The sequence below is a fragment of the Pelodiscus sinensis genome, chromosome 25 (assembly GCF_049634645.1).
Source record: "Pelodiscus sinensis isolate JC-2024 chromosome 25, ASM4963464v1, whole genome shotgun sequence".
Classification (NCBI taxonomy): domain Eukaryota; kingdom Metazoa; phylum Chordata; order Testudines; family Trionychidae; genus Pelodiscus; species Pelodiscus sinensis.
The window spans coordinates 1,576,830-1,600,000 of record NC_134735.1 but is presented as its reverse complement, the minus strand read 5'-3'; the positions used below and the strand labels follow the sequence as shown (position 1 = coordinate 1,600,000).

At 54.5% G+C, this 23,171-nt stretch overlaps 1 protein-coding gene across 4 annotated transcripts; it reads left to right on the top strand.

Moving 5' to 3' along the window:
* The first annotated feature begins 3,629 nt into the window (after positions 1-3,629).
* On the top strand, positions 3,630-23,054 carry PAFAH2 (platelet activating factor acetylhydrolase 2). 4 transcript variants are annotated; one of them, XM_075909059.1, is made up of 11 exons: positions 5,060-5,159; positions 6,856-6,969; positions 8,868-9,018; positions 10,260-10,356; positions 12,050-12,118; positions 12,404-12,545; positions 17,805-17,918; positions 18,713-18,804; positions 18,917-19,087; positions 19,958-20,106; positions 20,906-23,051. In XM_075909059.1, the coding sequence occupies exons 1-11, from the start codon at positions 5,124-5,126 to the stop codon at positions 20,998-21,000; spliced, it is 1,230 nt and encodes a 409-aa protein (XP_075765174.1). In that variant the 5' UTR covers positions 5,060-5,123; the 3' UTR covers positions 21,001-23,051. The 4 variants fall into 4 exon arrangements, with proteins under 4 accessions (XP_075765177.1, XP_075765175.1, XP_075765174.1 ...); XM_075909062.1 differs by lacking the exons at positions 5,060-5,159; positions 8,868-9,018 and adding an exon at positions 3,630-3,678 and having other exon boundaries at positions 20,906-23,054; XM_075909060.1 differs by lacking the exon at positions 8,868-9,018 and having other exon boundaries at positions 5,055-5,159; positions 20,906-23,054.
* Positions 23,055-23,171: the final 117 nt, after the last annotated feature.

Genomic DNA, 23,171 nt, shown 5'->3' with positions numbered 1-23,171 from the left:
ACCAGCGGAGCCACTTCCACAGCTGAGGACAGGGCCTGGGGACAGCAAAGCTCGCGTACAGCCCCGTAACTCGCTGCAGAAGGCAGCTGAGAATCCGGCTGTAAAGTTCTATTCCTGGCTCCACCACTGATTCGCTGTGTGGCCTCGGCCAAATCGTCCCATGCCTCAGTTTCCCCACCTGTAAAACAGGACCAACGCTGCACCTAAAGTGCTTTGAGAGGCTCATCAGGTGAAAGGCGACCCTCTATCTAAGCCCAAAGCATTCCCGATGCTCTCGGCTGCTGCCCCCTGCCAACCTGCAGGATCAGAGACCCCGCGGTTTTCCCAGGAAGAGACCAAACCAAGTGGAGCTTAAACAGTGAATCAGGCTGAGGGGCTCCGTAACAGTTATCAGCCTGGTGGCAATTCTCTGCCTCCTCGTGCGACCATCCCAAAGGGAGACTGCCTGTAATTAACAGCCTGTTTTCCAAGGCCAGGGCATTGCGGTTTACTCTTCGTACACTGGTCTCCCGAGAGGCGAGCAGCTCTCGTTAGTAAACATTCAGGCTGCCCTTTCGGTGCGTGTTCCCATGCAACAGCCCTGTCTGCTCCCGACGGGAACCTCTCGTAACCCTTCCCCAGCCTGTGCCCTGGAGGCCTCTAGAGCAGTGTTTCTCAACCAGCGGCACCAGTACCCTGTCCAGAGGCGTCTGGGGGGGTCCGTCAACACAGCTGAACTTTGGAGAAAACTGAATTTTGGTGTTAAGTTTTACAGCACTTTATTATTTTTGTACTTTTTACACCCAAAAATTTCATTGCCCGCCCGTCAGCGATGAAGTTGTTTAAACAAATGTGTTGCAATGGTAGAAAAAAAATTTGTATGTCGGAAAACTGTAGGTACTGGGGGGACTTTTTTATTTTGTATTTTTAAAGGGGTACTTTATAAGAAAAAAGTTGAGAAACACTGGGAGGTGAGATCGGAATCCTACATTCTCTTCCTACCTCAGACAGAGGGCTCTAGAGTTTAGTACCGGGACTGGGAAACAGCACTCCTGGGTTCTAGTCTTGCCTCTGGGAGGGAGTGTTACCTAATAGTTAGAGCAAGTGAGGCCTAGAGGAAGAACAGCAAGCTATACCACTGATTTGCTGTACAGCCTTGCTCTGTGACTCAGGTCCCCATAACTTGTACACATCATGGGGCGGGGAAGGGGGGCTCATGCTACTATGTATAAGATCATGATCCTATCTATATATTTTGGTCAGTCTCGAAGGACTGCTCCTTGTTTTTAAAGTTACAAACTAACATGGCGACCCCTCTGAGACGTTCTAAAAAAACGTGACTTAACTCAGCTGTGAAATATGGGCCTGGTGCAGGACTTAAGGGGTGACATTTGATGGGCTGTTTTATGCAGAGCAGACAGGATGATCGTAACTGTCCTTTCTGGCCTTAAAAATATTAGGAATAATAAGTGTGCTAGAATTGTGTTAATGGTTGTGAGTTACTGTGTTTCTGCCCCTCTCGCTTTCTCTCTCATATATCACGTTTTTCCTGCCAGACGACAGACTATTCCTACTGGGAGTCAGAATGACAGGATTTGTCATCACGTCAACGGGCTCTCTCAGCAAAGTGAAAGTGGCCAGAGGGAGGGGGGTAGGTGAGTGCAGTGAGCAGTGGGCGCAGCCCCCTAGTTTTTACAAAAACTTTTACATCCCTAGTTAAAACTGTACAGGTGCGTCTAGACTGGCATGATTTTGTGCAAAATCTTGCTGCCTGTCTACACTAGCCACGAGTATTTGCGCAAGAACACTGGCTTTGTAATGTACAAAATCAGTGGTTCTTGCCCAAATACTCTGACACTCCCGCTCAGGGATAAGCCCTGTTGCGCAAGTATTCTTGCACAAGAGGGCCAGTGTAAACAGCCATGTTAATTTCTTGCGCTAGAAAGCCTGATGGCTAAAATGTCCATAGGAGCTTTCTTAAAAAATAATAATAATAGAGATTGCCTATCTCCTAGAACTGGAAGGGACCTTCAAAGGTCATTGAGTCAGTCCCCTGCCTTCACAGCAGGACCAACTACTATCCCTGACAAATTTTTGCCCCAAATCCCCTCCCCAAGGATTGGGCTCATAACGCTGTGTTTAGCAGGCCAATGCTCAAACCACTGAGCCATCCCTCCCCCCTTGTGCAAGAGAGCATCTACATTGGCACGGATGCTTTTGTGCAAAAGCACGTCTTTTGCACAAAGACACATGCCAGTATAGATGCTCTCTTGTGCAAATACTTTTAATGGAAAAACTTTTCCGTTAGAAGTATTTGCACAAAATCATGCCAGTGTAGACGCAGCCGTTACAAGTTTGAAATGTCTTCTTCAGAGTAACTGTGCTCAAGTCTGTGGGGTGATAATCTAGCATAACAGGGCATGAGCTTTGACTGAGCCCAGAGGTAACCCACGTGCTAACTAATCAGAATAACGGTGACCAGTGAAGGTCATTACTAAGAACTAACCTACACTCTACACTATACAATTCTGCCTTGGTCTGCATTCATGCCGTTTATCTTAGCACAATTCAGGCTGCAAAAAGAAATGTATTAATTGGCTGGACAGACCAGCTCTCTAGTTCAGGCTCAGCTGAACCACAAGCTGCCACCAGTGTCCATGATTTTAATTAAGACCACAACGTAATTAACTCCACTAGTTTCATACGATGATGCTATTATGTGCTGTGGGTAACTGACTGAAGCACTTTCTGCGCACACGCAACAAATGAATCCCTCCGAGGCTGCCAAAGGAGAAAACGGCTCCCAGATGCAGAGTAAGTTTGCGGCGGTTTTGCACGGCTCCTTACCGCGAGAAGCTGAAGACCTGGGCTGGTTTCAAGGAACATTTTCCTGAATTTGTTTCTTCCACTCTCTCCGGGTTTGGCCACATTCAAAATAGAGGGATGTGGGCTCAAAGGGATTCAGATGGCAACGAAGGGATTAGATCATCTCTCCCAAAATGCCCAACGTCATCAAAATCTGGAGCCAAAGAGGAATTCTGTGGCTTAAGCCCCTCTCCGCTGTTCCCTCAAATGAACAGCTTCTCAGTACAGACAAAAATGCTGAGAAGTAAAGTCAACCTCCGTAACCCTTTCCTGCCAGCCACCGGCTCTCCAGAAACAGCCAAGGGCCTGGAAAATTCCATCCGTGCACTGTCTTGGTGGCAACAAAGTAATAAATCTGGGCATACTACAGGCCTTTCCATCCCACCCTCTATCTGTGGCGATGGGGAGAGCCCTTCCAGACAAGGTACCTGGTCCTATTCAACTCACCTACCGCAGAACTACAGAATCAAGCTCAGTTTGGCTAAGGCTGTAGGAACTTGCTAAGAACCCCAGACTGTGGAGGAAGGCAGCAAAAGCAGGTAGATTTGAGGGGCTGAGAAAGGGAGCCCAGTATTTGGGACCACAGATATAATTTTGTATTTAGAAACGTGAAGCAGGAAGAGGAGGAGGCTGACGTGTGGGTGGGGGATTTTCCCTTCTCTACATGCACACGCTGCAATTGTTGTTGCAACTGTGCCATAGAATGAACCGTGCTAGAGGCTGATGCTAACGGTGCTAGGCTTTGATCTCTTTAGTCATACCTCAGCTAGAATTGTGATTGTGCTTCTTTCTATCGCACTATGGAAATCCTGCAAACTGTGCAAAGATCCACAGGTGAAAGGCAGATACGTATCTTTGAATTATTGATATTCACTAATCCAGACTTTGGCATGCAAAGCTCTCTGGGAATTGTAGTAAACAGGAGAGAAAGAGGGGAAATACATATGTAGTTGGCAACTCTGGCTTGCTTGGTAGCCTAGATTGGAGCAAGGCTCCCTACACCTCGTCTGACAATGTTAAGATTGCAGGAAAATATGGTCTGCAGCAATAAATCTCTGTGCCATAGAGGGCTCTGAGGGCTGGGAGAGGAATCGTTCCCTGGAGCTGAGAACTGTGTTCCTAGGTGGGGTGGAGCTGTGATGCACAACATGTACCCTGGGCTGTATGCAGAGGTCTTCCGCGGGCACTCGGCTAGAGTGGTGTTCCTCAGGATGGGGGTTGCAGCCCCCAAGGAGGTCATTGGGCTGGGTTAGGGGCTTGCAAGTGCAGGACCAGCATTGGAGGAGCTGTAGGGTTGCCAGGTGTCTGGCATTGACCCGGACAGTCTGGTATTTTCACCTCCTGTCCGGTAAAAAATTCAAAAAGTACCAGTATGTCTGGTATTTTCTGATTTTTTCCCAGCCAGGAGGAGAAAATCCCGGGTGCTTACTGGGTTCCGCAGGAGAGCTGACTGGACCGGAGCAGGAAGACAAAAGACACCAAAAAGCATTTCTTAAAGGGGACATGCTGGTTTTTTCATTATTATTATTGCTTAATAACTCTCGGGATCCTTTCTTTTTTTTCAAACAGATTTTTCCCCTTTTTGGGGGAGGGAGGTTCAGTATTTTTGGTTAAACCATCCGGCAACCCTAAGGGGGTGAGCAGGGCAATTGCCCAGGGCGGCCAGGCCACAGGCGGCCCCGTGCAGGTCACTGTCAGGTTTCGGCCCCCCATCTGGGCTGGGGGGCAGACAAGGTGCCACGAGGGCCCGTGTCGGGCGACGCTGCCATTTGCATGTCGGGTTTTGGAATCGAGTCGTTCTAGGCGCGACGCAGCTCGGGGCCCGTGGGACAAGCCCGGCTCCTGGAGGGGCCAGTCTGAGCGCCCCGGGGGAGCCAGGAGGGGAACCCAGGAGCCCTGGGGCCCAGCCTGCTCCAGCCCGTGAACTCCCTGCCCCCGCCCCCAGGAGAGACAGGGAGACTCCCTGGAGTTGGGGGGAGGCAGACAGGCCAGGCCGCGGGGAGCGCTGGGAGTTGTAGTGCTGGGGGGGGGGGGGGCAGGCCGCGGGGAGCGCTGGGAGTTGTAGTGCTGGGGGGGCAGGCCGCGGGGAGCGCTGGGAGTTGTAGTGCTGGGGGGGGCAGGCCGCGGGGAGCGCTGGGAGTTGTAGTGCTGGGGCGGGGCAGGCCGCGGGGAGCGCTGGGAGTTGTAGTGCTGGGGCGGGGCAGGCCGCGGGGAGCGTCCCCTCCCTCCCGCAGGGGACGCCTCGCACTGGGCGTGGCCAGAACACTACATGTCCCAGGATGCACCGGGCTGCTCTCGCCTTGGCGGGACCCCAGGTAGGTGTCGCCGCGCTGAGCTCTGGGTGGGCTCTTCCCCCGCCCCTTGGGCGCCCCCTGCTGGCTCCGCTGGGCTCAGGCGCCAGAGGGGCGGGAGGGGGGCTCTAGGAGGAGGGAGCCGCGTTGGGGTCGGGCCGGAGGCGGCAGGTGGGGGGGCAGCCGGTGGGGGAGGGGCTGGCCTGGCTGCACTGGGGCTCTGCTTCCAGCTGCTGTGCAGACCTGGGCAGGTCCCTGCCCCGCACGGTGCCTCGGTTTCCCCCCAGCCATGCTGGGATCGTGCCCCTGCCTTGTGTCGGCAGCGAGGAGCCTGGCATGGGCGGCTGGGTCAGAGCCGCGGGTTCTCACTCCAGCCTGGTTCTGGGAGCCTCGCGCCTCCTTCGCCAGCCTCCCTGGTGTCATCCCATGTAAACCCCAAACCCAAGGCCAGTTTGTCACCCGTTGCCTCCTGTTCTCGTCCTGGGCCCCCCCCTGCAGACTTCGTCACCATTGTCCTGAGTGTGAGACTGGGGTTTAAACGGCGCGCGAGGCACCTGCCGCAGTACACAGCCGCCGGGGCAGGGCATTGGTTGGTGTAAAGTTTCTGTGAGTTCAGTGTCTAGAATTTCAGGGTTTCCACAGCTGGGTCGCCATTACATTTCAAAAGGGTCACCGAGTGTCTCCCTAGGTGTCTCTGCCCCCCCACATCTACCCCCCTCCCACTTTTGAATTGCCCTGGGTCACCAAGTCTTCTTGAATTGTCAAAATGGGTCCCCATCTGGGAAAGGTTGGGAACTGCTGGGATGCAGCTAAAACTCCACCAAAAAGCAGGTTCACACAAGCTGTTGCCCTGCCGAGCCACCAGAGTGCACAAGCCCTGCTTGGCTGAGTGAGGAGAGAGGGATCGGGGCTTTGCCTGGCCCTGGTTGCAGGCCAAATCCTGCTGGAACATTAGCCATCGTTCTAAGCAGCCTCGAAGTGGCGAAAGCCCCTTTGCTCAGAGACTGGACAGCGGCTAGAACATGCACTCTAGGGAACAGTGGTGTGCCTCTTGGTGGGAGTTAGGCACCAAGGTCCAGACCCTGAAAGGAGCCTAACTCCCATGGAAACCAATAAGCTCCTAAACACTTTTGAGGACTAGAGCCTTGGGCATCTTTCTGAATCCTGCTTAGTGTCCGTGTACATCTTTAGGAGCCTAGCAGAACTGGCTCTTCAGCTGCTCTGCAGTGATGGATGGGAGTCGCGTCCATCTCTCAGTTCTCTGGCACTAGGGCTCAGTAATAATACTTTGCGCTTGCATTTTCTCTCACTGGAGGATCTGAAAGTACTTTGTGGAGGTGAATCATGGAGAAAGATGATTGAGCTGACATCCCACAATGAGTCAGTGACTGCAAACCGGAGTGCAGACTTTCTTTGCACCCTGCTGGAACAAATACTTTCTGTTGCCCATAACAATTCTGGGAGTCAAAAGCCCAGCTTCCGGTCACACTAGGTTGTAGCAAGGGCCTTTTGGATAAAATCTTGCTTACTTTTCTGCTCTGGTTGCCTAAGAGCTAAGATTGCCAGCCAGTGATATGCAGCCCTCAGAGTCCAGCAGGCTGGACAGTGGTGAGTGGCTTTGATCAACAGGAAACTGATGAAGGAAATGAGATTAACTGGTTCTGTCTCACCAGCTGGGTGTAACAGCTCTAGCATTGCAACCTCCCCTCTTGCTTTCTAGGTGCTGTCTGCTGCTCTGGAAGGCATGGGGGGAGCACAGTCCCTCGGGCTGCCCCATGGGAAAGGACCTCACCGGGTGGGCTGCACGGATGTGATGGTGGGCCACAACCGGAAGGTACAGTTCTGAGCACCGTTTGCGGTTCGGGGTTTGCGTCTCACTAGCTGTGCCAGCGTGACACGGGATCAGCAGATAGGAGGGCAATGGTGTTTCAAGCTACAGGTTGGACCTCGCTGGTCCGGCACACTCGGGACCTGACTGGTCCCTGATGAGGGAATTTGCCAGAGAACGAGAGGTCCCCTGACACCAGCCCTCTACCCCTCCCTGCTGCCGGCTCCTTCAGCCTGGGCCCCAACTTGGCTCCACTGCTGGGTGACATACTGCCCAGTCGGGCTGGTGCAGCCTCAGCCCTGCTGCCAGGCTTCCCCTCCTGGGCTGCCATGGTCCTAGCTCCACTGCTGGGCTGCCACCCAGGCTGCCCCAACACCGCTGCTGCCCAGGCTGCTGCGGCCCTGCTGCTAGCAGACTTGCCGAGCTGCTCCGGGCTCCCAGCTGCTGGCCCTCCTGCTCCGGGCGCTCTCGTCCAGGAACATGCTGAACCATGGATGTTGCCAGCGGAGTCCCAGTTTAGGGAGGTGCCGCCTGTGTTGGATGGTTTGTTTTCCTGGAACTGTTCTTGCGCCAAGCCCTGCGTATGCAGCAGCTGGCCCTTGCGGTTGCCTGCTCCGTGACTCAAGGTCAGTGTGAGGACTGGCTGGGGTGAGGCATGTGAGCGAGGCAATTTCAGCTGCATGTTTCCTGCTGACTCCACTGGATTCTTTCCTTCTCCTTCCACTGGGCAAAGGACTATAAGACCGGACCCAGGACTTCCTGGGGCACTGAGTCTTTCTCCTGCCAGAGGGGCAAATCCCATCATCTCGTCCCCCACCCAATCAAACTGCCTCTTGAGCCCCGTTAGGCTGCCATTGCACATGGCTCCAGTTCTTCTTTACTAAGCACGACTGTGCGCGGCGCCTCGCGGCTGGGCAGCGAGCTGTGTCCCTGCCTCGCAGGGCTCGCGGTCCGAGGTCTCGGCTTCACGGAGGCTTTTCCCCCCTTCCTGCAGCCATTGGCCAGCCATGGATAGAGCAGCATGTGTGCAAAGGCCAGGCCCCGAGAGGGAAAGCCAGGTTTTGCCCAGCTAACCCTGGCTTGAGCCCGGGGCACGCGGGGGGCGAGCTCGGGTCCTGCAAACCGGAGCCTGCCTGGTCGCTGCCTTGGGCTGCACCACAGCTGGGATCAGGGCCCATTCCCAATGCTACGAACAGGACAGGACGTGCAGGGAACCCGGGGGACAGCTGCACTGAGCTGTGTTTAAGTGGCTGCAATGAGCTTGCTTCCTGTGGCGTCCCAGAAGGGGTTTGCTTGTGTGACAGTAGCACACCGGGGCACCAAGACTTCCTGTGCTACGGCCGCATTGCAGCGTAGCCCCTGCCGCTGCAGCCGGGGGATGGGTGCGTGTCCCCCGGCTGGGGCAGGTCCAGGTTCATTTGCCCCCTGCACTGCCCAGCCAGAGTGAGGAATGCAGCAAACTGGGCACTTTCCCTTCGCTCCCTGCCAAAGGGGAGCAGCCAGCAATGTCCCTGTATGAGTTCAGGGGAAGGGCTGTAGCCCCCGCCCTCCCTGAAGGGCACCTGGGAGGGGGCAGCTCAGGGCTGGAGCAGTCGCGGAGGGAGGAGGCACGCCCCAGCCAGCCCCTTCACCTGTCGGGTGGTTCTGTCTGTTTTCTGTTTAGTTTGATGCGACGCAATCCCATTCCGGGCACTTCCTGTTTCCCTGGCACAACCGCACCCGGCCTTGCTTTACGTGAGGATAAGAGGAAGCGGTGTGGGGACTTGGGGGGCCTTTAGGAGGCGTTCTTGATCGTACTGACAGACAGACCCCCCGATACACAGCAGAGGCTGCTCGGCCCGAGGTGAGATGGGATGTGTCTCGCCTGCGATATTCCTGCCGCAATCGTCCCTTCTCTTCTTTAGGGGCTTTTCTTCCGGTTGTTTTACCCCTGCCTTCCCCAGGAGGGGGCAGAGCAGCCTCTCTGGATCCCGCGCTACGAGTACTGCCAGGGGCTGGCTGACTACATCAACCTGAACAGGAAGTGGTGCACCCCGCTGCTCAGCGTGACCTTCGGTGAGGGAGCTGATGGCCTCAGATAGAGCTCACCCCCCCGGGGCTGCCCGGACTCCACCTGCTGCCAGAACGGTCCCCTCAGCCCGTACGCAGGAATTGGGGGGTGAGGGGGCTTCCTTTGTAAATGTGGACCGCAAGGGTGTGAACGCCCCCCACGGTCCCCAAGTAAGCCTGCTCCGGCCGGCCGGGGGAAGGCCTCTTCCCCCAGGAGCGAGGCCCAGCCCGGCCTCCTGACCTCACTCCTGGGGGAGGAGGGAATCAGCCCCAGCCTTCCCTTGGTCAGCCAGCGCAGGGGAGGAGGCTGGGGCAATGTGCCGGAATCAGCCCCATGGAGGACTGTGCGGGGGTGCGTCACACCCCTCGCGCCCCCCGTCCGTGCTAGCTGAGCAGTGCTTCCCGACTGCCAGGCTCTGGGAGCCGGGGCTGGGGTACCCAGCGCCTCCCCTCCCGCCACAGCTGTTGGGAGCGGCGTGTCCTGCCCCACCTCTCAGCCAACCAGCACTGGGCAGGGGCGGGGTCTCCCAGACACAGAAGAGCAGATCGCTGCACTGGCAGCACAGAGCTAGATGCGGGGGGGGGGGCTTCAGGGTCAAAGGTAGTGCTGGGGGCCTCTTGGGGTGGGGGTCTGTAAGAGGTGGGGGGCTGGCACTGGGGGAGTTCTGCGGATGGGGCTAATATTGGGGGCTGGCACTGGGAGGGTAGGGTGCTGGGGGGCTCTGGAAACGGGGCTGGCACTGGGGGCTCTGGTGGTGGGGGGCTGGCACTCAAGTGTTTGCATTGGGGGCTGGCACTGGGGGGCTCAGTGGGGGGCTGGCACTGGGTGTGGGTAGGTGCAGGGGACTCCGTGGTCAGTGGCTGGCGCTGGAGGGTAGTGGAGGGCTGGGGGGTTCTAGGAGTTAGGGCTGGCACTGGGGTGCGGATGTTTGCCTGGGCTCCGCAGTGCTTGGCTGCTGTCCTGCGCTCCAGAGGTGGCTGCATTTCAGCGGGGCGGCAGGGTGCGTTGGGTGAAGAGTGCTTAGAAGCTGTCTCTGCCCAGGAAATTGGGAGGGCCTGGGAAGATGCTCCCTCCTCTCCCGGTCGAACCCGGGGTACAGAGGATTACATGGTGAGGGGGGCAGGATGCTGAAGACCCCCAGACCCAAGGAGAGCCCGGGGGCTCCCCTGCAGCCGCACTGGCCCTACAGCACAGGACTCAGACCTTTCGCCCTAAGGCAGCTCGGCTCTCTCTCTTCTTCTGGCAGGGTCCCACAGGGTGCCCGTGAGCTGGAACGGGCCTTTGAAGTCACGTGGCAGCGGGTACCCGCTGATCATATTCTCCCATGGCCTGGGAGCCTTTCGGTAAGAGCCTCGGCCTCACGTCCGCCCCCTGTGCCCGGGCGCGTTCACCGTCGCCGGCTGCCTCTCCTGCAGCACCACTAGGATGGTCAACGAGGGCCTGCTTGACACGCAGGCCAGCCACAGGGCCGAGGGTGGGGCTTGTCGGCCATTTCTGCCCCGGCACTGGCTAAAGAGCCGCTGGCTCCCAGGCTGAGGCTGGCCCAGATCCCATCCCACCCCCAGCAAGGCTCCGGCAAAGGGCGGGAAGGCTTTGAAAGATGCCAGGCTTGCAGCCCTGGAAGCTGGAGTTCTCCGTGCACAGAGCAGGGGCTCGGCCAGTAGGCCCGATCCTCAGCTGGTGTCAATCAGCCGTGGAATCTGCATCTTCGCCTGTTTGAGAGGGACCGTCTCCAGGGAAGAGACCAGAGCTCAGTGTCCATGGCCGGTTCTGTGCCGAGTCTCGGTCCTGGGACAGCCAGCCGTGGGGGTCCGTTGTTGCCCATTGTCATCCTGGCTTTTGCGGCGTGCTCAGCTCCCGCGAGGAGCCGGCCAGACGCCCACACCGGTTTTTCACGCCAGCAGGCGATAGGTCCGCTTTGGCCCACTTCCCTGGACTTAGACTGATGACCTTGAGGTGAAAAGCGCCCAGGCTCATTACAACCCTCCTCTCCCACCCGCCGCCCAGAAAAGCCCAGGAGCGGGGGATGCAATGGCATTGGCCGCAAGAGCTCGGCTCTCGTAGGATGAGAGCCTGTGGACCCCAGCTGTCAGAGCCGCTGACGCCCGCTGTAAGTCCACGTGTAGCACGGTAGCAATGGCTTAGTGCCTCGCTCGGGCCGTGTACAGTCACTCCGGGTTACTGCGGACGCACACACGGATTGGACCATCCCAAGCCTGCTGGGCAGTGGAAGCTTGTTCACTCCTACAGATTCCTTGCCACTTTGTCCAATCTAGTTTTAAATGGTTCAAGCAATGGGGCTCCCCCCCCACTTCCGTCAAGAGACAGTCTAAGAGATCTCTTGGCGAGGCAGCTTTCCCAAACACTCAGCCCCTGCGCACGCAGCGTCTCCACGTCTAGCAGGATTAGTAATAGTAACACTTGGCGTTTTTCATCTTCAGCGGGCTGTCCAGACAGTGGCCTGTGCTCTCTGCGCCGGGTGGTATCCTCCCCATTTTCTAGCTCCTGGCCTTTCGGTGCGTCCCCTGCCAGAAGTGCTGAGCGCCTGCGGCGGTCACGGGGGGGCTGTAGAAAGTGGGCGCAGTGACTCTGCAGGTCCCAGTGGTGGAGTCCGTGTCAGAGCTGGGGTTAGAACCCAGGACTCCCCTGCTCCGGGGCTGGGCTCAGATTGCAAGGTCAAAGGTCGCTTAAAACGGTGACCGTTGAAAGTCTCCACAGTTACACGCACCGCGAGCTCTGCTGCTTAAATAACCCTTCTACTGCGTGGCCCACAGCGAAGCCACCTCCCCGGGAGCCGGGCTGGCAGGGGCTGGCAGACTCACTCCCGGGGAGGCGGCTTCAGAGTTTAACAGGTAACGTTAGCCAACAAGCATCAGCTCAGCTCCTGTCTCTCCAACAGGGAGGCTTGTGGAGCAGCGCCCAGAGGCGCTTAGTGCCTTGGCCTTCAACGGCCATTAGCGGGGGGAGGGGGGTTGCTCTGCACGAGTCGCAGGATCGAGCCTCATTCTGCTTTCCCTTTGCCTCCCTGTGTTTCAGAACCGTGTACTCGGCTGTGTGCGTGGAAATGGCCTCCCGGGGCTTGCTGGTGATGGCGCTGGAGCACAGGTGAGTGGCGTCCCCTTCGGAACAGCCTGCTGCAGTCCACTGCCCGCTGCTCAGCCGCCCCCTTCCCTCGCGTACTTGGTTTCCTGGGTGATGAGCGGTTCAGCAGACTCGGGATGTGACGTGTCCTCCTCGTACTCGGCAGCGGTCTCTGGGCTGGTCTCGGAAGTGGGGCTAGTTAGCGTTTGGTTCAGCTAACAAAGCCCCCCGGTTCCCTTGCATGCCTCGTGTGTCCAGTGAGCGGCTGCCGCTCAGTGGCTTAACTGTGCTGCCCCGCTCCTCCCCCAGGGACCAGTCTGCCTGTGCAACGTACTTTTGCAAGGCAGAGGCTGGGGAGTCCGATTCCCTGGAGGCTGCACTGCAGGAGGAGTGGATCCCGTTTCGAAGGGTCCAAGAAGGGCAGAAGGAATTTCACGTTCGAAACCCACAGGTATGAGCGGAGGGCCAGGACGGGTGGGGCTGGCAGACAGGGCAAAATCCATGGCACCTGAATTGAGTTTAAGGCATATGCACAATGGGCATGTGTGGAGGGTCACATGATGATGCCAGGGTCACGTGATACTAGAATCTCTTTTCCTTTACAAAAGTGCAGTCGTAGTTGCAAAGAAAAGCTTGGAAGTGTGAAGCCAGAGCAGTGGCGGCAGTGGAGTCTGCAGACCAGCTCAGCACAGGGAGGGGCCGTGTTCTATGAACATTTTCTGTGCTCACGTCACTTTGGAGGGGAGCCAGTGAGCCTCTCAACCCAGCACCCCAGGAAACCAGATCCCAGCTGAACCATTCAGTTTACTACGTTGCCTTTCACGCTTTTGCAGGCCTCTCTGGCTACGTTTCCACTGCTGCGCTATTTCGGGATTCCAGAGTATCCCAAAATAGCTATCCTGCGTCATCACAGCAAGCCCATTATTTCGAAATACACAGGGTTCGCTATTCCAGCGTCTGTAAGCCTTATTCCACGAGAAGTAAGGGATGTTTCGGAATAGCAGGTTATTTCAAAATTTGTCACCAAGCTATTTTGAAATAAGATTGAAATAAGATTTGAGCTACGCAAATTGCATATCCTCTCTTAAGCTACGGTGCGGTTTAGACGCACCCTCTGTGTCTGTGTTCAGGCCAAGGCAAAGGGCAGCACGCCTGGTTTTTCCTGCTTCACTGGAAATAGAAAATTACCTGAATGCTCTTGGGTACCTGTTTTTGTTTCCGGCTTAGTTCTGCAACCAAGAGAGACTGAGCTAAGTGTCAGATGGGCCTCCAAACTTTCAGGCGCTTGTCTGCACTCTGGCCTTTAACTTCTTATGAGATTTCTCCCGTTGCTGTTTTGGACTGGCATAACAACTCCAATTGCCTGCTCACCCCAAGCATGTAGGAAAGTTCCCTGGTAGGGGCTCCAACTATCGATTTCTGCGCCATTTAAAATGACAATGGCAACTTGAAATGCATCCTGCTTTTAAAAAACTGGATTAAATGCGGTTTCCAGTGCTGCTCTGAGTCCCCCACCTCATTTCTGTTTTAGGAATCTGTGATGTTTACTTGTAATAACAGGTAATTAACAATGTTTACAAGTAAAGCGATTAGCTTAGGAACGAAGCTGAGTGTCTTGAAAACGTGTATATTTAGCAGCATGTTGTACGGATGTGAGACATGGGTGATAATGAAAGATTCAAAGAGAAGGATGCTGGCATTCGAGAGGAGTTGTTATAGAAAAATCCTGAGAATAGGATGGATGCAGAAGGTCGCCAATGAGGAATTATATAGGAAGATACAGCTGAAAGAGAACCTACTGCAGAAGGTTATACAGCGGAAGCTACAGCTATTTGGGCATATCTGCAGAATGAACGACGAGTGAAAAGTGAAGATCCTGGTATTTGGCATAATGGATGGTCCGAATAGGAGAGGCAGACCCCCCAGAGAATGGGGAGATGACATAGTAGATTGGTGCAGAGCTAGTCTATAGAAACTGTTGGAAGGAAATAGTGAGGGAGGCATTGGACACCAACGGGTCTGAACCCATGGTTGCTGATGATGATGATGACGATGAGCAGGGCTCGACAAATTAGTCAATCTACTCGCCCGGGTAGATTAACCAATACCAGGTTAATAAAGGAAAAGAGAAAGAACTTTTATTATCACTACAATATTCCTGTTGCAAGCATCATGACTAGATGGAAAAGTCACAAAGGAATATACTCATGGGAGAAACCCCACCGTGGGCCAAGACTTAATTACAAAGGAGAGCAAAACCCATTTTAAAAAATGCACAGACATCACATCTCATTTCCCAAACCATAAAACAGTAAAACCTAACAGATTTATCTAAACCTTTCCCTACTTACAGATAGTGAAGAGTCTATTCTTGGAGGGAGACAGTCTCCCTCAGTAGCTGGGGAGAAACTGCCCAGGGACAAAGGAGAGAGAAACACAAAAATTCCTTTGTCCCAGTTTGAAATTCCTACCTGCATTCCTATTGGCTGACTCTACCTGGCTTAGGTAAGGGACATAGTTAACCCCTTAGTCCCCAGGCTGCTGGCTAACCCTCATGATCATGACAGCATTGAAGACAATTTTTTATTTCAGAAGGTTGAAAAAGCTACTGGGGGGAAGCTGTTCTAGATTTGATTTTAACAAATAGGGAGGAACTGGTTGAGAATTTGAACATGGAAGGCAGCTTGAGTGAAAGTGATCATGAAATCATAGAGTTCGTGATTCTAAGGAATGGTAGAAGGGAGAACAGCAAAATAGAGACAATGGATTTCAGGAAGGCAGATTTTAGTGAACTCAGAGAGCTGGTAGGTAAGGTCCCATGGGAAGCAAGGCTAAGGGAAAAAACAACTGAAGAGAGTTGGCAGTTTTTCAAAGGGACTTTATTAAGGGCCCAAAAGCAAGCTATTCCACTGCGTAGGAAAGATAGAAAGTTTGGCAAAAGACCAGCTTGGCTTAACCAGAAGGTCTTGCATGATCAAAAATCAAAAAGGAGTCATATAAAAAGTGGAAACTAGAACAAATTGCCAAAGGATGAATATAAGAAAATAACACGGGAATGCAGGGGCAAGATTAGAAAGACAAAGGCACAAAACGAGCTCAAACTTGCTAGAGACATAAAGGGTAACAAGAAGACTTTCTATAAATATATTAGAAGCAAGAGGAAACCAAGGTTAGAGTTAGGCCCATTACTCAGTGAGGAGGGAGAAACAATAACAGGAAACTTGGAAATGGCAGAGGTGCTTAATGACTTCTTTGTTTTGGTCTTCACCAAGACGTCTGATGAAGGAATGCCTAACATAGTGAATGCTAGTGGCAAGGGGGTAGCTTTAGAAGATACAATTAAAAAAGAACAAGTTAAAAATGACTTCTAAAAGTGAGATGTCTGCAAGTCACCAGGGCTTGATGAAATGCATCCCAGAATACTCAAGGTGCTGAGTTATTAATGGTTCACAGTGATGCTGGAAGGGCATAATAAGTTGGGTTCTGCAGGGGTCTGTTTTGGGACTGGTTCTGCTCAATACTTTCGTCAACAATTTAGATATTGGCATAGAAAGTACGCTTATTAAGTGTGCAGATGATACCAAGCTGGGAGGAGTTGCGACTGTTTTGGAGGATAAGGTCATAATTCAAACTGATCTGGATAAACTGGAGAAATGGTCTGAGGATAAAGTTTAATAAGGACAAATGCGAAGTGCTCCACTTAGGGAGGAACAATCCGTACCACACATACAGAATGGGAAGCGGCAGTCTAGGAGGAGTCCTGCAGAAAGGGATCTAGGAGTCATAGTGGACCACAAGGTAAATATGAGTCAACAGCGTGATGCTGTTCTAAAAAAATCAAACATGATTCTGGGCTGCATTAACAGGTGTGTTGTGAGCAAGACAGGAGGAGTCATTCTTCCTCTCTACTCTGCGCTGATTAGGCCTCAACTGGAGTATTGTGTCCAGTTCCGGACAACACATTTCAAGAAGGATGTGGAGAAATTGGAGAGGGTCCAGAGAAGAGCAACAAGAATGATTAAAGGTCTAGAGAACATGAGGGAAGACTGAAAGAACTGGGCTTGTTTAGTTTGGAAAGGAGGAGACTGAGAGGGGACATGATGGTGGTTTTCAAGTATGTAAAAGGATGCTACAAGGAGGAGGGAGAAAAATTGCTCTCCTTGGTCTCTGATGACAGGACAAGAAGCAACGGGCTTAAACTTCAGCAAGGGAGGTTGAGGTTGGACATTAGGAAAAACTTCCTGCCTGTCAGGATGGTTAAATGCTGGAATAAATTGGTTAGGGGGGTTGTGGAATCTCCATCACTGGAGATATTGAAGAGCAGGTTGGAAAGACGCCTTTCAGGGATGGTGTAGATGGTGCTTGGTCCTGCCGTGAGGGCAGGGGACTGGCCTCGACCTCTCGAGGTCCTGGGCAAGTCTCAGAGGCCTGGTTTTATGCTCATGTGAAGCAGTGTAAGGGTACGTCTACACTTGCTCCCTAGTTCAAACTAGGGATGCAAATGTAGCCGACCGAAATTGCTAATGAAGCGCAGGATTTAAATATCCGGTGCTTCATTAGCATAATCTTGGCCACGTGCTATTCCGCTCAACAGCTGATTCGAGCCAGGAAGTGCTCTCCGGGACGCGTTAGTTCGAATCAAACCCCGGGAGAAGTAACGTTAGTTCGAACCAAGGGGTTTGATTCCAACTAACAAGTCCCAGAGCGCACTTCCTGGTTCGAATGAGCTGTTGAATGGAATAGCATGTGGGCGAGATTATGCTAATGAAGTGCAGGATATTTAAATCCCTGCTTCATTAGCAATTTCGGTCGGCTACATTTGCATCCCTAGTTTGAACGAGGGAGCAAGTGTAGACGTACCCGCTGCGAGGAGTGACCCTGTTGCAGTCAGTGGTGTTCCACAGAGGTAAAAGTGGCGTAAGTGAGAGGAGACTGTGGGGGAAATCTCGCTCCCCAGGGGTACAGAGCCCCCAGAAGGGTCCAAGGCTGGAGGTCAAAGCAGTGAGGCAGGAGAGAAACCTAGAAGGAAAACTTTATTATGCATGCAGGCTGACCGCTATCAGAGTGAGCAGCAGCAGCCTTGAGAGACAGTTTCAGGGATTCTTTATACAGTATGTTCAGACAGCAGTTGTTGATTGTTTCCTTTAACATATCAAAGTCTCAGCAGAAGCACTCTGAGACTTTCTGTTCACACCAGGAGTGCTAAAAGTAAGTTTTACAGAACAAAGCCACATGAGAACTTGAGTGGAGGAGTCTACAAGGCAAACTGACAAAGATAAGGGTTTACATGACAAATTGTGACAGACTAGGAGTATCCATGAACTTGAGATAGGAGGCATTGTAAGGGTCTTGATTAAAGTTAGTTTGATTTCTCTCTGATACAGGGAGAGAGGCCTGGAAAACTTTTAACCCTTTCAGCAGTTTTCTTTTAGAGAGTTTTGATTTCCTGCACCGTCCCCCCTTAGACACAATTGGAGTTATTTGATTTTTCTCCCACAAGACCCTGCCCTGAATGTTTCTGTGTGTCCCTACAGGGGTATGACACTTACTGACGTCACTTGGAGTTATTCGACTCGCTAATCTGTGCAGATCACTGTGTTGAACTTAGACAAAGGACGTTTGAGGAGAGCAGCTGATTGCTCCGTATCAGGCGCCCTGTGCGGGTGACCGCTCTGCAGGAAAGACTCAACCGGGGGCACTTTCGTTACAGGTTCGTCAAAGAGCCAACGAGTGTGTGCGAGGGCTCCGGCTCATGCAGGACATCGCCAGCGGCAAGGCCGTCACCAATGTCTTGCACAGGGGGTTTGATTTGTCTGCACTGAAGGTATCTCCAGCCAGCTCTTCCAGACAGACCATTGCGGGGCAGATTGCAGGGGCATTCATGGGAGCCCCCCCAGGGCTGCACTGAGAGCCAGCCAGTTATTTTCATCGCATCTCCCACCAGTAATAGCGGCAGCCTCCCCTCCACCCAGCACTTCGGTCCCCTTTAATTGCATCTCTTCCAGCTCCTCCGCAGCATGTTTGCTTTTATGCAGAGGGCCCCACAAGTGCCTGGCCGGACCAGAGGGGTTCTCTAGAGACAAGCACTTCTCTTCCCTTCACCCTCCCATTCCAGGGGTTGGCCCGGTGCCTCTTTGCATCTGCTGCTTGGGGACTTCCCCTGGTTGCAGGATTGCGTACGAGCCCTTTCATTCTACAAGCTGGTCTATGCGGGAAATGAACCTCGAGGTAGCTGCAGATCTCAATAGTGTTTAAAAAAAATGCACAGCCCGACAGGTGTAGCTATGCCAGCCTAACCCCCAGCATAGACAACGCTAGGCCAGGTCTACGCTGGACCTGGAAATCTGACTTAAGGTACACAACTCCGGCTACGTAGAAGGGGAGGAGCTGGGCGGTGTGCCCCACCCCCAGATGCCACAGCCGCCGCAGCCTGGCAGCCAGCGGTTCACGGACCGGCACCCATCTGCAGGCTGTCGGTTGGGAACCACTGCCCTAGAACATCTGTGAATGCAGCTTAGAGTCTCTGTAGCACGTTGGCTTTTCCTGAGGTAGCGACTGCCCCTGCGGGCGCTTTGGGCTGGGGGGTTGGCTGCTTCACAGTTTTCCTCCCCCTTGCAGGAGAGCGTGGATTTGACTAGAGTTGCTGTAATGGGTCACTCTTTTGGAGGAGCAACAGCAATTCTAGCCCTTGCTAAAGAGGACCGTTTTAAGTGAGTATCGTGTCCACCAGGCACAGCCTGCGGCAGGGACTCGGCCCCAGCTGGGGATGCGTCTCTAGAGCCGGGCCGGTAAGCAGCGAGCGGCCTCCTGTCTGTCCTGCAGGTGCGCTGTGGCTCTTGACGCCTGGATGTTCCCTCTGGAGAACGCGCTCTACTCCAAGGTGACCAAGCCGGTGCTGTTCATCAACACGGAGACCTTTCAGACGGCAGAGAGCATCGCCAAGATGAAGAGACTCCGCTCCAGAAACAACCACACCAAGATCATCACCATCCTGTGAGTCCGCGCCGGGCGGAGCCATGGCCTGGGATCCAGGAGCTCAGCCCGGCTCTGCTATTGACCTGCCGGGTGACACTGGCAGGTCACCTCCCTGCTGGGTGCCCCAGTTTCTCCATTTTTCAAAGGGGCCGGGACCTTTACTGTCCCTTGTGACGTGCTTGGACACCGCCCAGGGTTACTGTTACCCTAGTGCTGCTCTCTCTGTGCTAAGGGGCAGCAGCCTCTGCCTGCCTCCGCTTGGGACGCCTCCAGAGTCCTGCTCCTGTTTCCTTCTCTGTCTCCCGTGCTCAGTCTTCCCTCGGAGTTCCCCCTTCCCCCTGCAGACTCTGCCTTTTGCTGCCCCTTGGCCTCCCTTTTCTCCTACACCAAGAAACCCTCCTTCAGATTCCCTCGGTACTCCCCACCCTCGTGCCTGCCCCTGGCCGAGCTCCCCTCCGCCGGGGCCTGCTTGCTCCTGTGGCTCTCGGGCGGGCCGTGCGTGCGTGCGTACCGAGCTGTGTGCGTTTGTGGCCAGTGGAGAACGCGGCCGAGCGCTGTGAGAGTCAGGTGGGCAGTGGGTTGTGTTACTTGGGCCTTGTCTGCGCTGGGGCCCGAGTCCTGTGCCCATTCCAAGGGCGAACGCCCGGGGGCCTGGATTTCAGGGGGCTTGGGAGCTCTGCCCGGAGGATACCAGCATGGCGAAGCTTCCGTGGCTACTGGCGTTTTTCTGCCAGGCTGTCTTAGCCGTACTGTGGTTCCTGAGGCACCAGTGGGGGAGTCCCAAACCCAGCGTAGAATCAGCCCAGGGCCGTAGAGCCAGCGAGACCCGGTGGTTGGGGAGGGCTCTTCACCCCGGCCCAAAGGACTCGTTCCTTCTCCCTTGCCCAGGGGCTCGGTGCATCAGAGTCAGACCGACTTCACCTTTCTGGCGGGGAATCTCCTGAACCGAGTGTTCCAGACCAGAGGCGCCCTGGACCCGTACATGGGCTTGGACGTCACCTGCAGGGCGGCACTTGCCTTCCTGCAGAAACATCTGGGTATGGCGCGAGGGGGGAAATGTTTTCTGTTGGGGTGGTTCTGACCCCCCCATGTCGGAGCTGAGGCTCCACCCTCCTTGGCGGGAGGGGCTGGTGGTTTGGAGCAGGGGCTGCTCGCAGAGGGGGGCTGCTGCTTGGGAGGTGACCATGCAGATGGGTGCGGGGCTCTGGGGAGAACCGGCCATGCCTGCGACGGGCCTAGAGGGCGAGTAACAGCCCCTGTTGGGCTTTGTTCAGCAGGAGCCTTCCGCTCTGCTTGGTGCCAGAGTTAAAGGCAAAACCGCGAGTTTTTGCAAAGGTGCCTGGGAACCGCCGGGTCTAATGGAGTTGGCATGGGGCTGCCAGCTGCTCGCTTTGCGGATGGGGGCAGGTCACATCACCGCCATTTATGCCTAGGGTTCCCCAGCTGTAAGTGGGGAGGGGTGGCTGCCCTGTCTCACAGGGGTGGCTGCCAAGCCCACTGCCTAGGCTATGCCACCCACGTCGCCCACGGAGAGACTCCCTCTGAGCAGCCAAGACTCCTGCTGGGCGGGCAAGCCACACGGATGCAGGGAGGGGGCAGGGCTTCCTTAAACATCAAGCCCCGCCCCACCCTGTGTTAGGACCGTGGGTTCTTTGTACAAGTCCCTCAGCTCCCTCTGACCAGACAAAGCCCAGGCCTGTCTTCAGCTTAGCCGTGTGGGCTGGGGGGGTACGCAGGCAGCGGCTCCAGCCGTTGTCAGCTCAGAGCTCCGGGGGGCTGAGCCTGCCAGCTGCACAGGAAGCCTGGAGACCCCTCTGTCCTCCCTTCCCCACGCAGAGCTGGAGGAAGACTTTGATCGCTGGAGTAACCTCCTGGAAGGCATCGGTGACGCGGTGATTCCAGAGGCGCCTCTCTGCATCTCCAGCCTTTAGGGGCACTGTCTGCAGGCCCAGCCCACGTGGCTGGCAGGGCGCCCTCCGGACCAGCCAGGAAGTAGCTTCTCCTTAAATCAGCACCTTGAATAACTCTGCGGGAGGCACGTGTGAATCATGCAGCTGATGGTGGGATCCAGAGACGTGGAGCCCTCACTGGTCCAGAATTCACGCTGGAACCTGAAGACCGGAGGCCCTGACTGAGCTAGCCATGGAATCCAGAGCCCGGGCCGCCTGGCCTAGAACTTGCCATGGAGAACGGACGGGGCACCTGGCTGCTCTAGGACCACTTCTGGAACCTAGAAAACTGATTGGACAGAAGCAGATGGGGGGTGAGGCTTAGCAGCTGCCCTTTTGACAGATCCCCCTCTGCCCTTCAGATCCCTTCTCAACGTGCACTTCTCCCCAGAAGCCTTCCACACGCCACCTCTCTTGCAGCCTAGACCCTCTCTGGCCCTACCAGCACCCCATGCACTTTGAGTGGCTGAACTGCATTGCAATCGTTTCAGATAGGTGAGGGGAAAATCACGCCCCTTGGGTGAAACGTTCAGAAACCCCTCTTGTGAATTACCTCAGGTGGATCAAATGCTGCTGCAGTAATTATGTGAATCAAAATGTGTCACCTGCAAAATGGTACGAATATTAAGAACCGTGTTTTCTTCTTTTCCACATGCATTAAATAAAGATGGAAAATATCGTTCATAATACGTATCTGAGGTTTCTCTTTTTGTTAATCCTAGACGAGGCGGTGTTGTCCAATGGATAGGGTGCTGGTCTGGTACTGAGGTCTGTTCCTGGCTCTGCTTCTGGTTAGCTGAATAACCTATGGCACGTCACTTCACTTCTCTGTGCTTCAATTTCCCCTTCTATAAAATGGGAGCAACATTAATTGATTGTAAGATGCTTTGAGATCAGCGGATGAAAGATGCCATAGAAGAGCCAGGTTCCAATAACACTCCAAGCAGGAGAATTGATGATCAGAGAGTGGCTCCTCTCTGGTAGGATTCCTGGGGTTTTATCTCATTTGTACCTCCTCGATAGGCCTGTCTCCTGTTCTATCAGCCCCTTTCTCTGAGCTGTGTCTAAGCTGCCCTGGTGTGTTGGCTGCGATTACCATTAAAACCCTAGATCAGGGCTACTCAACACGCCCGTTTGTTTGCGGTCTGCGGTGCGGTTTGGGTTTACGCGGGGCTCAACACATGGCCCGCGGGTGGGAGCCAAACAAAAAAGTAGTCAATATAGCGGCCTTTGGTTGCTATGTGTTTGAGTAGTTAAATTCCTGGACTGTCATGCTCATTAAGTGCTGTCATATGGGTGGAAATGGGGTCAATATTGCATTTGATTAATATCAGCAGAACTGACTTAAATGGGGCGTGCGTGTGGTGTCGTCTTGCCTTAATCTTTGTATTTGTGCCTGTCAGTGTGAAAGAAGCTAGTTGCGTATATTTGCATGTCTATGCAACCACACGTAAGTTGCAGCCTTTGGCATGTGCTGTATCAGTGAGGCCCCGGGGCTTCCAAAGCTGAGTAGCCCTGCCCTAGACTGTGGCGGGGGGCGCTGCAAGGTGAGCGAGAACATGGCAGCGGCTAGGAAGCAGGCAGTAGCTCCGAGGCCCACTGAAAGCTTTGTACCGCGGCATGGTGAGGAGCTAACCAGTCTGAGCCACGTGGCAGGGGCTGGGAACCTCGGGGACACGTCACAGGAGTCAAAGGATGGAGACCTGTTGTGTTCTGGATTTGATGGTGGAACCCACCTCGTCCCTGCAAGCCCAAAGCCCAGCGGGCCAGGTCTGCTGTCTGAGTCAGACCTCTGCCTGCTGCCGCCATACGAGTGGTGCCCCTGACTTGTTGGAGGCAAGAGCAGGCTGGAGCGTGGGGGCATCGTGGCATTCTGGAGGCTCCAGAGCGGGGACAGAGCTCTTTGCTGGAGTGCAGGCACCGGCACCGGTGGACTTGGCTCTTGGTGTCCCCAAACGGGAAGATAAAACCTCTGCTTCCCTGGCAGACTAACTGCAGCCCGCGCTCTCCGGAGGGTCAAAACGTCGGACTTGTACAGAAACGAGAGGAGGGATGCGGGGGGGGGGGGAGGTGAGTTTGTAAATAGGAACAGAACCAAACAGGATCCATTGTTTTAACTTCCTTCGGAACCCTGTTATTTATTTTACAATTGA

Bases quoted from the DNA above. Each gene is read 5' to 3' on its own strand.
- PAFAH2 (XM_075909059.1), top strand. From the start codon at position 5,124: ATGCACCGGGCTGCTCTCGCCTTGGCGGGACCCCAG. The intron at 6,970-8,867 runs GTACAGTTCTGA...TCTCTTCTTTAG, and splicing joins TGGTGGGCCACAACCGGAAG to GGGCTTTTCTTCCGGTTGTT. The intron at 19,088-19,957 runs GTGAGTCCGCGC...TCCCTTGCCCAG, and splicing joins ACCAAGATCATCACCATCCT to GGGCTCGGTGCATCAGAGTC.